General features: G+C 33.7%; 1 protein-coding gene across 2 annotated transcripts in view; it reads left to right on the plus strand.

The window, feature by feature from the left end:
• The first annotated feature begins 976 nt into the window (after positions 1-976).
• LOC107921972 (ferredoxin-dependent glutamate synthase, chloroplastic) overlaps positions 977-14,428 on the plus strand; it is a 41,515-nt gene continuing 28,063 nt past the window's right edge. Inside the window, exons 1-9 of one of the 2 annotated variants that reach the window (XM_041114086.1) lie at positions 977-1,518; positions 3,853-4,165; positions 5,544-5,986; positions 6,097-6,228; positions 7,363-7,461; positions 7,893-7,963; positions 8,731-8,827; positions 9,532-9,624; positions 10,908-11,053. In XM_041114086.1, the coding sequence (XP_040970020.1) occupies positions 1,213-1,518; positions 3,853-4,165; positions 5,544-5,986; positions 6,097-6,228; positions 7,363-7,461; positions 7,893-7,963; positions 8,731-8,827; positions 9,532-9,624; positions 10,908-11,053 (1,700 nt within the window). In that variant the 5' untranslated portion in view covers positions 977-1,212. Of the gene's footprint in view, positions 1,519-3,852; positions 4,166-5,541; positions 5,987-6,096; positions 6,229-7,362; positions 7,462-7,892; positions 7,964-8,730; positions 8,828-9,531; positions 9,625-10,907; positions 11,054-14,428 lie in introns of those variants that run through there. The other variant, XM_041114092.1, reaches the window with a different exon arrangement.

Here is a 14,428-nt window from a genome sequence, read left to right on the forward strand (position 1 = left end):
TTTCAATTCAAAATATCCTCCTTTTCAACTTTATACAAAATTCAATCTATTCTATGTTTCAATAGAAGGTTTGGATGGCCTGTGTTATCCCTCTTCTGCAATTTGAATGCACCATCGATCCTTCATTCAACACTATTGCTTTATCTTACCAATCTTCATTTTAAGATAGCAATGAAATCTTTAAAAGTCACATGACTTTTCTCTACTTAATACTCACAGTCTTTGAACAAAATAAAATTTTTTGCATCGTTTATCATTGAAGCTCATGAAGAATTTTTATACACATTCCTCTACTTAAGTCTAAATACATAATTTTTTTTCTGCATCAAAAATTGCCAACTAAGAATCAATATTATGCCCTTAACATTTGCACAACATATATTTGTCCCTTTGACATTTTTGACAAAACTTAATTAGTAGTAAAATATTTTATCTGAAAGGTAATGAGAAATTGAAATAAGAAAATTTGCAAATCCTCGTTACAAACTTTAATATAAACTACTAACTACAAAATAAAGTTATGAATATATTGTAGCATATCAATTTTCCTCTTATAGATACAGAGTAGAAGAGAGTTAAAAGGAAGTCCAATTCAGCTCAAAGATTCATCAAGTTTCTAGCCAATTGTGCTCATGCCAATGTATTTGTGGCACCTGATGTTGGCATGATAACTTCCTCACCAACAAACTCTTTTTCAATTTCTTCAGCAACTACAGCTTTTATAAAATAATTTCTAGAAAAAAGAAGAAGAAGAGATATTTCACGAAAAGAGTGATGTAAATGAAAAAAACGGATTATACTTTCCTTTTCTCTCTTTTCTGTTCAATCGGATTATTTCATTTGGTTTGGCTCTTTTTTCCTTTCAAGGAACTTTGGCTCTTTTTTTATTCGATCACGAAAATGGTAGCAGTGGTCCCTCACTAACAGTATACCTGAGAACAGGGGATTACCACTCAAAGTCAGAATAGAATTACGTATGCATAATTCAAAATAAAAAATAAAAAATAAAAAATAAAAAAGGGGAGCGAAAGCGAGGAAGTAGACAGCAGGGGAGAGGAGTGGAGAAGCGGGTGGCTTGGCTGCTCCACCCATTTTTGTTTTGTTTATCTTAACTTCAAAATCCACATTTCTTTTATCTTCCTCCAAATCCACAAAAATTTATACTGCCCTATCTCTATCTCTTTCTCCATCTCTCTCCTTTCCCCAACAATCATGGCTAACCTTCATTCTCTATCTCCCGTTCTTCACCCTACTTACCGCTTTTCGTCTGACAATGGATTGCTGCTGGTCGACTTCGTCGGTTTGTACTGTAAATCCAAACCTACTACCAGGCGGAGGCTTCCCCTCTCCCTCAATACTCAGACTATGCGCCGCTTTTCAACCTCCGCCGCCAATAATTCTGTTAGGGCCGTTCTTGATCATCTTCCAACTACTACTACTACTACTACTACTACTACTACTACTACTACTTCCGTTTATTCTGCGTCTGATCATCGATCATCCGCTCCTCAATCTAAGGTGGAGTTTTACACTCTCAATCAATCATATACTTCTACTATTTAACGTTTAAACTCAAACCTTTGGTTTTGACTTTTTTTTTTCACTACAATGGCTCATTTGTTTATTTACATAAAAAACAGAAAGCGACTACTGCCGTGAACCAAAAGCCCCCTTCATTAATTCAAATTTAAAACATGTTTTTGACCTCTTCTTAAAAAAGATGATTGTATTATCATACGAGTTGGTAGCTGATTTTTTTTTTCTTGAAAGTAAAGTTAGCAGAAAAGAAACAATTAAAACTGTTCATTGTTAATGAGAAGTTAAATCAAATTAAATAAAATTTGGATTCTGGAAGCTAGAAATTTTGTTTTAAACATATCAATTTTTTAGTTTTTCATATAATAGCATGTATTTTTGTTGTCTGAAGTCCACGTAATTTCACAGATTAAGCAACACAATTTTTGGTGTAATAAACATATGATGCTTACTGAATGTTTAAAATTGGAGCCCTTTCTTAAAGCTCAAGTTTCAGTAGTTACAATGACCAAAGCTTATTTGAATTGAAACTTGAGTAATAGTTTTTCTTTTCATTTTTTTTTTGTATGAATTGATTAATAAGATTGGTTTTGAAATACGCCACCTTGCTGCCTTGATTCCTCGGGCACTAAATTTGGAGTCATATGCTGTATTAAGATGATAAATGGTCGTGAATATTTTATATGATATTCTAGTGAAAGAAGTTTTTGGAAATTTATTTGAAGTTACTGACGGAAGGTCTGCTATGAATTATTGCATTTGTATGCCTTTTTCTTGTTGCTCTTGCTTCTGGGGCTACTTCTTGCTTCCCCTTGTTCTTCAGATGATTTTATACAGAGTTATGAAGTTGTCTGGGACAGGATATCCAATGATTGCCAGTGTGTCCCTTCTTGCTTTTGATGTTAGATTAATGGCTTGCCTTGTAAGAAAGTAACTATTTTGATACTTCTTTGAGAGGTCTTATCTTTACACATTGAATTATGGGAAAGAAATGGTTAGCAAACTAGAATCATATATGGCTTCATAAATCACAAATCTGTACTCATCGGCAATATACACCCAAAAAGAAAAAAAGAAAAGCTTGAGGGAGTGCCTGCTGCAATTACGAATTCAGGTTATATATTATACTTGAATGATGACTGCAATTACGAATTCATGGACTAAAAGTAATTAAAATTGTACATGTCTAATACCTTATTATCTCAACTTCCTGTGGTAGTCGCATGCATAGCAGTAGCATAGTCTGCAATTCCTCAGAATTTGAGGTGTATGGTGAGCAAGGATTCCGACCCCCTTGTTTATTTGAGAAACTAAGTTCTATGTCACATTCTTGCTTTTCAGAATTTAGTAGAGAGTGCATTTTTCATGATCAGTTGGTCTCCTTGTAGTGGCAGACATGCTATTTTGCCTTTTAGCTAGAAGGTCATGGTTCTAGGCTTGTCTTTATTGCTTTCTTCTTTTCTTTTTGTCAAGAATTTACTAGTTTTTGTTAAGTTTAGAGTTACTGCTGATAGCAACTTGGTGACAGAATTAGGAGTGCAAGGTTTGCAGAGCATGGAGCTCTATTAGAATTAGGATGCAGTAAGTTCTTTGTTTCTAGTGATACAAATTTGGTTTTACTTATTTTCTATTTAGAAAATCTTCTCTGACTTTCTCAAGGTTTATTTCTTGTAGCATTCTACTGTGCCTTAGATGACAATATGATAAATCGATAACCTTTAATGTGTCCTATCGAAGATTTTCTTCATCTTTCATTGTTCAATATGATTCCCAAATGTTCATTGGCTGAAACATCGATAAAGCTTGCTATACCATAAGAGGAGTATCTGACTATTAACAGCTTATGTTGGTGTAGCCCATACTTTTCTGTGTCATAGGTGAAGTGACTCATCTTTTTGAGTACATAGGGAGCATGTTAAGTTCGGTTACCTTATGTATAATCAAGGTATGAAGGCCAAAGAGTGATGTTGCTATCATAGAGTTGTTATCTTCTCCCCTTATTACTGCTTGAAGAAATACATGATCCCTGGCATTTGAAAATTTATTTTTTCATAACCCCTTTTACTTGGTGTTGGTTTCTGTATCTTTTCTCCTGGTTCTACTTCAAGATGGTATGGAAAACATTTTTATTTTCTAGGATCCAGTGGGGATAATTGAAGTAGGAATGCACTTGACTTATAGAACAGCAATATGTTATCTTTCATTGAAAATTGTTGCCATAATTTTCATTTCTTTATACTTTCTTCATCTTTGTGACCATTATTGAGTTGTTTCATGTGTTCACTGTTCTCTTCTTATGATCTGAATTTTATATAGGTTGCAAATTTAGAGGATATAATATCAGAAAGAGGTGCTTGTGGAGTTGGATTCATTGCCAATTTGGAAAATAAAGCATCGCATGGAATTGTTCAGGATGCCCTTACAGCTCTTGGTTGCATGGAGCATCGTGGGGGTTGTGGAGCAGATAATGATTCTGGTGATGGTTCAGGATTGATGACCTCAATCCCTTGGGATCTGTTTGACAGCTGGGCTGCAAATCAAGGGATGGCAACCTTTGATAAGATGCACACAGGTGCTGGGATGGTTTTTCTTCCCAAAGAAGATAGCCATATAGAAGAAGCCAAAAAAGGTAATTATTTACTTTAATTACATCAACTGTTTGATTTACTATTCTTCCTAAAGTTGGGGCACATGTATGAATGAATTGTATTGATGCTTTAATTTTGTATATTATTCAGGTATGAGTGAAGCTTTTGTTCTTTCATGTAGTTGTAGAACATCATGATTGGGATTTGGTTCTGATAAATAAGGATTAAAGATATGAGTGAGAGTTTGCTGTATTCAAAGGGTTTTGCTGGTTTGGATTTGTCTAGAGTTTTGACTGTGTAGGGTTTCAAATAGAAATTAAAGGAGATATTTAAGAAGGGAAGAAGAAACTAGTTTTGATGCTGTGGGTTCTGGTTTTTTTGATGTGAGCATTAACTTTAAAATATTCCTAGTCACTTTGGAAATACGCAGAGGTAGAGATTGGAAAAATACTAATTTATCCTAACTAGACTGACAAAGAATTGTTAAATTTATTAGCTTTAGGAATTAAACCCAGTTAAGTACCATAATAGCCAATATAAGACAACCATGATTGAGGTCTGTACCAGCATAACTTAAAATGATGAATATTCCCCCGTATAGTGACATGATTGAATGGAGAAATTAATGCACCAATGATCAATTTAAAACCATAGAAACTTTCTCTTGGACCAAAAGGACATGCTATTGAAGAGCCCTTGACTTGTCCCCTTCACTTCCAAAGAGGATTTATATGAGCAAACTTTTGATGCACCACTAATGTGGAATTCAAACACAATACTTCCTTTGAGAGCCCATTTGAACATTTGTGAAACTTGTATTTCAGTAATAGTTGAATTTTGAAATTTAATTGTTGTGATTCATTTTTTCTTTCTATCATTGTATTTATTTTGGAACTAAGATAAGGAATTAGTACTCGACTAAAGATGAAACCAATGAAATGGATGCAGAACTAAATTCTGTTAATATTTGTTATCCAAAGGTTTAGGAGATATAATCTCATTTTGATTTTCTTTCACTTTCTTCATATGCCAATTCTTATTTAAATTTGAAGTAAAGAGCATACTTGTTTCCTGACCCATATTATTCTATAAGCTATTGTTTTGGCCTTGGGCAGATAAAGTAGTCATAGGTCAGTTTAATTATATATAAGGATTCAGTTCCAAATTGATTAAACATCTTTGAAGGGACTTTCTAATGCAGTTTAATCACTTAGTAGCTTTTCTGGAACTCACATCTCCTTATTATTACCACTAGTTTTATGGCTTTTCTTAGCTTTCGTCACATATAAAGAGTGTTAATCATGTGGAAATAAATTTTCTCATTTCTGTACAATATATTCTCATTTCTGTTTCATTGTGATCTAGTCTGTCTTTTACATGTCTATTCTTGTGTTTGACTAATTCTTATTGCTTATGTAGTTATTGTAAATACTTTTAGACAAGAGGGTCTTGAGGTGCTTGGATGGAGGTCTGTTCCTGTAAATACATCAGTGGTTGGCTTTTATGCAAAAGAAACCATGCCCAACATACAGCAGATATTTGTTAGAGTTGTCAAGGAAGAGAATGTTGATGACATTGAACGGGAACTATATATCTGCCGGAAATTGATTGAAAGAGCAGCAGCCTCAGAGACTTGGGGAAGTGAGCTTTATTTCTGTTCTTTGTCCAATCAAACCATTGTTTACAAGGGCATGCTTCGTTCAGAAGTTCTTGGGTTATTTTATTCTGACCTTCAGAATGATCTTTATAAGTCTCCATTTGCCATTTATCACCGAAGGTATAGCACAAATACTAGTCCTAGATGGCCTCTTGCTCAACCAATGAGGTTTCTTGGTCATAATGGAGAGATCAATACTGTACAGGTTAGTTTCGCTGTAAATTTCAAGTTTGTCTAATAATATTATTTCCATTATGACAAATATGATTAATGAGCCATGTTTGTTCTCTCTGTCCTGCTCTGAACCTTATGCAGGGGAACTTGAATTGGATGCAGTCTCGTGAAACCTCATTGAAGTCCCCTGTTTGGCGTGGTAGGGAAAATGAAATTCGCCCTTTTGGTAACCCAAAGGCATCTGACTCGGCAAATCTTGATAGTGCAGCTGAAGTATGGGCTTTAAACTTAATTAATGTTTTAGTATACTGTTGAAATTATACTAGATCATGATTGGTTATTGATCATTCTATAATTCATGTGCTAATTAAGTGTTTCACTAGAGTGTGTAATATGTATCTGGTTCTATGTATTTGTATTAAGATGAACATTTGAGGTGGAATACTATTGTTTATAATGCCTGGGGCTAAATCTAAACTCTAGTTTGTGTACTTCATTCCTCAACAAACAAAAGATAAGTTTTATTTCCATAGAGGATGCAAGTTGCTAAGGGCCTGCATGTGTCCAAATAAATAAATAGAATTTCCTTTGTTTGAACCTAATAGGTTGTAGTAGTGTAATCTGATTCTTAGTTTGATTTCTGACACAAGCTGGTAATTTCTTTTAATGAAGGTGGTATTTGCAGATTGGAAATAATAGCACATAACAATTGTCCATCAGCTAAATTGTACTGATAGAATATTATTATTATTTCCTTGTTTGTGTTTGGGCTGTATTGGAGATTCAAGACTCTGTGCATCTTTGTGGAGGGAGTAGGTTCTTGTGTGCTAATGTTAAAAGGCTAGAATTGATCCCTCAATAGTAAGCTTTTGATCAAGCCAGATCTGTACTTGACCTAAAACCATTCTAGACAGTTTTGATTTCGTACAGTGCTTATGCTCTCAATGTATGTGGTTAATGTGGAGAAATTATCTTTTTAGTTTGATGTTATAGAATGTCTTGCTGTTTGCATTTTAGAAAAGGCCTTTTCAGTGTGATATAGAATCATGGCCTTGGCAGAGTTGCAAACTAGGTTCTATGTTGGCTTTCATTTCAGCCTTGGTTGTTCGGTACGCAAACCTTTTCATTCAATCACTGTTTACTATGCTGGAATTTTGGTGGTCTGGAAGTTTTTTATAGGGAGAGTTTAGATGATGTTCATAACAGAACTAATTTTACATTGCTTCATGTGTAGTAACTGTTTGCTATTGGTGTTATATCTACATATTCATTGGGACGTGTCAAGAGTATGTTTCTGCAGTTGAGTGATGAGAAACCCTTGACAAAACCATGTTTACTCAATGCTTATATTCACTTTCATGCATGAGCTGTTGGAGAAATTTAAATGATTCTCTTTATTGTGTCCAGTTACTGATACGAAGTGGCCGTAATCCTGATGAAACTCTCATGATTCTTGTCCCAGAGGCATACAAGAATCATCCAACATTGTTAGCTAAGTATCCTGAGGTATTTGTCTCAAGACTATGCTGGTTATTCAAGTTGCTTATAAATTCTGCTACAGGGAGCAATGTTGTTATTCTTCACTAAACAAATTTTTGTTTAGTATAATGAATTCTCTGAGTTTTAACTAGGTTATTTCAGTTCCAGGTTACTTTTTTAGCTTAATTAAATCAGATAGATGATCAAGTCTATATAATTCGTTTTGGTTAATTTGATGATTCCTCTTTATTTTACAACTCTTAATTGTGCCCCAACCATATTCAGTACTGTTTCACTCTCTTTTTCCTTGAGATGCCTTTGCAGTCGTGTTTTTGATAGTGTTTTGTTTGGTGTTTTAACGCGTGTCTCTAGTTATCTTATTTCTAATTACTAGTGAATTTTTTGTGAATTTAATTATCTTTCACATGGACGGTACTAAATTAATTGTTTCTCCTTAGGTTGTAGACTTCTATGACTATTACAAGGGTCAGATGGAAGCTTGGGATGGACCTGCCTTACTTCTATTTAGGTAATGCTTTCAGGGCTCATCTACCCTTTTTGTGGGCTTCTAGTTTTATTGCCCATGTCTTCTCATAATGATAGTGACTGCCAGTCTTTTAAATTAACGAAAACAAGCAAAACAGTTTGGTCTCGTGTCAGTAGCATATGTTATAAAATGCATGATTTTGGTGAAAAGGCACGAATAAGTACATACATGCATGCTTATCTGTGTATGCTCACATTTATGCATATGTATTTTGTCGCAGCATTTCTATTGATTAGATTTGATAGCTAGTGGATCAGGAATGGTGTAATCCTTTGATAAATGAATGATATATTTTGAGTATGCTTATTGAGTGATCACTATGGATGTCCTTTTCTATTTTAATTGGAAAAGTGAATACCTCCGGCTTTAAAGACTAGTAAATTTGACCTATGTATTAAAGATAGTTGTTAACACTTCTGATATTATGGTCTAGTACGTTAAGTGGATCTGCTGTCGATGTTGATCAGTAATGCACTTCTCTTTTTTATGTCTATCCTGTAGAATCACTGAATGATATGATAAATAAATAGGAACTAGTGTTCCTAATTTATGGTCAAGAAAGAAATGTGTTTTAGATGACATCATGTTGTTAAATTCAACAGTACAATTAGCTAAGTATTGTTGTGCTAAACCTTTGGCACACAAATCCTTGTACATTGTTTTGTTACTTTTTTGCAGTTTTGTCTCACCATTTTCGCCCAGTATTATTCCATTTTCTAATACTTCCTAGTTTAATTTGTGCGGTTCAGTGATGGCAAAACTGTCGGGGCATGTCTTGATCGGAATGGACTTCGCCCTGCTAGGTATTGGAGGACAATTGACAATGTCGTATATGTTGCATCTGAGGTGTGTTTTGATCCCTTAATGACTGCAATTCCTTATCAATGATAATAGTTAGAATCCTACTCTGTCCAACTGCAGTTTCAAATATTTGAAATGTAGAAGATTAGAGTGTACTTTTGTTTTTTGGTTGAATAGAAGATTAGACTTTTCTTAAGAATAGGAAACTTGCTGATTAATCTTTGTTTTGATTACTGCAATGCCATTGGGATTCAAAATGAATTCTCTCTTCATTAAATTAATCTATCTTAGGTCAGTCTACAAATAAAAGGTTGTTGCACTGGAAATAGCATTAAAGGATGAATTTTCTCTCATTATAAGCAGGCACATTACTGTATGTGATAGAAGTGTAAATATTGAAAGACACAAGTCCAATATGATGAGGTTAATTTATTTTTGTTCTCATTTTTTATGAATTAGCCTGCTTTGATAAGTTGTGTTGAAAAGAAGCCACTTTGCTTACAGATACATAAGAGCAAACCTTGCAGGTTTATCATATCCAACTTTAAGCCATTTTAGATGTCCAATAAACACAGCTTTCATTATGTTTTCCTTGTCCACGTAGAAATGGCTGATGGTATCTTTTTATGTACTTAAAAAATGGACATGTATATAATTAACATCCTATGTTTTCTTGGTGTTTCATGCATTTTGCTTGTGGTCTTGGTTCACTGCATAAGAATAATGGCCAATGTTTATTCTTTTATTAGGTTGGTGTTCTACCGGTGGATGATTCAAAAGTTATTATGAAGGGCCGTTTAGGTCCCGGAATGATGATAACTGCTGATTTATTAAGTGGTCAGGTTTGTATAGCAATTTATTGTGGTTTGATGTTGTGTATGTCCAACTTCTGCATTGAAAGTGTGTTCATAATGATTACTGATGATTGGTTTCTTAACTATTAGCTACTTAAAAAAAAAATCTTTTGGTCGGTTTATTTCGGGATATACTTATATATCTTTTAAAATCAACCTTTATGCATACTGGCCATTTGATATGTTTTTCTATCTACAATTTCTTTTCGAGATGTTCTTTAGTTTTCTTACCAAAATATTTGTAAATGCTCAAATACTAAGGGGTTATTTGGTATTTGCATCCTTTAAAAAAAACTTTTTTTCTTTTTTTAAGCATAAAACATGTTTGGTTTGTAATTCTCTAACGCTTTCAAACAGATACTTATATTCTTTAAAGATAATAATTCAATATGAAAAATAAAATTTGAAAAAATTATATGACAATGGCACTTATGTTATTGTTTATTAAGTAAATTATCTTAATATTAAGCATATTATTCGATACATTTGTAGTAATATTTTAATGACAAACTTAATTTATCACATAGTAAAATTTAAAATTGTTAATATTTAATAAATTGTATAATATTTTTATAACATATCTAATATTAGAAAATAATGTTACTTCATATTAAAATTAATTTAATATTATTAATATTTAATATAACCTAAACTGATATGTTTCTAAATAATGTTATATAATATTAATTTAATTAATAATATTAAGTTATTTAATTATATTGGATGATTATAAAGTTATCTTATATTAAGTAGTAGTTCTTGATACTATTTTTCATTAATACCATATGGAGATATCATCTAAATTATATGTACTGTAATATCACAGTGTTAAAGTATTTCCTGTGATTATTTCTTTTCAATATGCTTATAGTTTACCTTTTTAATTTTGAGGCATTTAATTTTAGTTATATATTTTAAATATATTATTATTTTATTTATATTTAATTTAATAAATTTTGTTTACAAATTAATTAATTTCATTTATAATTTTTATTTTGAATATGTTAATACATTCATGTGAAAGTGCTAGAAGCAAAAACATTATCTTTGGAAACAATGAAAGCAAGAAATTCTAGCTCCTAAGAATCTGGGAGTAATCTTTTCTTTCTATCCGGAAAGGAAAACTGGTTGCCAAACATGTTTTCTGTTATCATTTTCAAAATAATTGAACAAAAACAGAAAATAAAATACAAAAACAGTGCCAAACGACACATGGGTAATTTTCCCATTATTCTTCAAGCTTACTTGCATCTTAAAACTTTGATTTATAGGTATACGAGAATACTGAGGTCAAGAAGCGAGTTGCTGCAATAAATGCGTATGGAAAATGGGTTAGTGAAAACATGAGACCCTTGAAACCAGTAAATTTTCTCTCCACAACACTTTTGGACAGTGAAACGATCTTAAGACGCCAACAGTAAGTATTCAACTTCCATAGGATACTTTGAGAGTTGTTCATGGTGGTGTTCTGATGAATGCAAATGAGACTGATTTTATTTCCTTTAATGCTCTTAGCCCTTTAACAGCTATAGCTGCTGATGTTTTTGTGAGAGCTATATTTAGATTTGTTTGATTCTTGATTGATATATCTTAGGTGGTCAGTGGTGATTTATCTTATGATTTGGAACACTGCTTCTACAATTTTGCATGCTAAAATGAGTTATATTCTTGTTAGCTAAGAGCAAGCCCGCATGTAAGGAAATATCACTCTAAAAGGGATACTTTTTCCTGCTGATTGGAGTTTGTTTATTGAGATGTAAAATTTTAAATGTTTCTTTCAAAAATAATTAAATAGACATGGATTTGATGTTGTATAGAAAAGCCTATGGTGTCTATTTAGTAATATGTTCTTAATCACTCCACCATGGTGGATAGGTTGGTACCTCACGCGTTTGCTTTGCACCCTTATCTTTTCAAGAAAATTACATTAATTTAATAGCATAGTGGTTTTGAGATTTTTACCAAGACAGGGAGTAGAAAAACTAATTTGGATTTTTGCATTTGCATTGTTAAGTGGTTATATTTCTTTGTTGAGAAACCTTCAAATACCTTCAACATCTTTGCAAGTAATAGAGAAGCTTTGGAAAATGTTGTCTATATTGCTTCTAAATAATATAGGTATTTTACACAAATAAAATCTATATACAAGGAAATGACTAATTGCAATTAATCCTATTTGATTCTTTCAAGTCTCTATAATTACGTTAACATAACTAACACACTCCTTCAAGCTGACACAACTAACACTCACACCAGAGCATAGATGTTAATCATGCCTAGCTTGTCACGTAGATAGTCAACTCGATTTCCATTTACTGCATTAAGTTCGTTCTCTTATCATCATGTAGCCAGTGGAAATTAAATTATCCAAAATCTTCTCATGAATGAAATGACAATAAACTTTTCTAGCCCAATTTCAGTTTAAAGAGTACATATCCACATGATCTCACGGATGGAATGTGCCACAACAATGTTTGGTCTTTCATTATTTTTTCTTATTTGTATCTGAAGCAAATATTTCACCTTACTAGTTGTTGTGATAACTGTGGTGTCTTGCATAATTATATCATGATTCTAGGATTAATTAGCATAACATTAGGCATATCATATCTTTGACTTACCTTATTAGTGTATCTAGTTTATTATTATATGAACAAATTTAGGAAGAAGAATAATTCTTATTTCTTCTAATCTGAATACAACCTTTTAAAGAATAGCAGGAAAAATAAAAAGGAAATAATCTCTAGAAATTAGTCTATCCCTAAAAATTAGTAATTTGATTGTGGCTAATAGTACAAGGAAATTCCTAGAACTAAGGTAGAAAATTTGCTTAATTTAAGGAATTCCAACACTCCTCCTCAAGCTGGAGTGTAGATGTTAATCAAACCCAGCTTGCCCATAATTTCTTCGAACATTTTTCTGCTCAAGCTTTTGGTTAACACGTCTGCTACTTGTTGTCTTGTAGGTAGATATGAAACACAAACTTCCCCTTTGTTAATTTTCTCCGTAATAAAGTGGAGATCAATTTCCACATGCTTGGTACGGTCATGGTGTACAGTGTTATGTGTTATGCTAACTGCTGCCTGGTTGTCACAGTATAATGTTATAGGTTTTGTATAGGATAATTTTAGTTCTCCCATTAGCCGTTGTAACCACATTCCTTCATATATACCGTGGGACAAAGCTCGATATTTAGATTCAGCACTGCTGCGTGCCACAACAGATTGCTTTTTACTCCTCCATGTTACGAGATTACCCCAAACATAGCTGTAGTAACCGCTTGTGGAGCGCCTGTCATTAACTGCCCCTGCCCAGTCTGCATCAGTGTAGACTTCTATGCTTCGATTTACATCTTTCTTGAAATGCAACCCCTTACCAGGAGTCCCTTTTAAGTATCTCAATATCTTGTAGGCAGCTTCCAAATGTTTCTCCCTAGGAGCATGCATAAATTGACTTATAACACTTACTCCAAAAGCTATGTCTGGATGAGTGTGAGAAAGATAGATAAGTTTTCCCACTAACCGTTGATATCTCCCCCTGTCTACCTCTTCTCCATCCTTATCAGTTCCTAATTTAAGGTTGGGTTCCATAGGAGTCTCGGTTGGTTTGCAACCCAACAGCCCGACTTCAGAAAGTAGATCAAGAACACACTTTCTTTGAGAGATTGAAATACCTGCCTTTGACCTTGCTATCTCCATTCCTAGAAAATATCAAAGATTCCCCAAGTCTTTAAGTTTAAACTCAAGACTTAAGAACTCTTTTAGTCTTTCAATTTCAATAGAATCAGCCCCTGTCAATATTATGTCATCTACATAGACAATGAGAATACAGCACTTCCCATTATCCGAGTGTTTGTAGAATAAGGTGTGATCAGCTTGACCTTGAGTATAATGTCTACTAGTCATGGCTTTGGCAAAACGATTAAACCAAGCCCTAGGGGATTGCTTTAGTCCATACAAGGACTTCTTCAACTTGCATACTTGGCTGCTTCCTTCGAATCCAGGCGGAAAATCCATGTAGACTTCTTCGTTTAATTCTTCATTGAGAAAAGCGTTCTTTACATCCAATTGGATCAAAGGCCATTCTAAGTTGACAGCAATTGAGAGAAGCACTCGAATAGTATTCAATTTGGCCATTGGTGCAAATGTTTCGTCATAGTCCAACACATATGTTTGAGTGAAACCCCTGGCCACAAGTCTAGCCTTGTATCGATCAATGCTCCCATCTGGTTTAAATTTTGTGGTGAAAATCCACTTACAACCCACGGTCTTCTTCCTAGTAGGTAGTTTAGATATTTCCCAAGTTCCATTGTCTTAAAGAGCCTTTATTTCTTCCAACACAGCTTGCCTCCATTTGGTTGACTTAAGAGCCTCTTCTATGTTTTTTGGAGTTTCTACAGAGTCAACATTAGAAACAAAGGCATTGTAGGATATAGACAAGTTTCCATAGGATACAAACCGAGAAATGGGATGTTGAGTGCAGCTTATAGTGCCCTTTCTTACTGCAATTGGAAGATAGATGGAAGATGAAGGAGGTGAAACTTCTTCCTCAGGACAGTCCTCGGGTAAAGATGGCATTGGCACTGCTGTTTCTGTCTCAGGCAGCTGATGTCTCCGAGAGTATACACGAAGCCCCTGAGTTTTTCCTTGTTGTTTTTCAGAATGAGTGGGCTGTTTTTCTTCATTAGTATGGTTAATCACCCTTGTTTCTTGTTGCTGAACAGTGGAGATAGGAAAAACAGGTTCCAAAACAGGAATAACAGTGGCTGTAGGATTTTCTGCAGGTTTTGTAG

The sequence above is a fragment of the Gossypium hirsutum genome, chromosome A01 (assembly GCF_007990345.1).
Source record: "Gossypium hirsutum isolate 1008001.06 chromosome A01, Gossypium_hirsutum_v2.1, whole genome shotgun sequence".
NCBI classification, from domain to species: domain Eukaryota; kingdom Viridiplantae; phylum Streptophyta; class Magnoliopsida; order Malvales; family Malvaceae; genus Gossypium; species Gossypium hirsutum.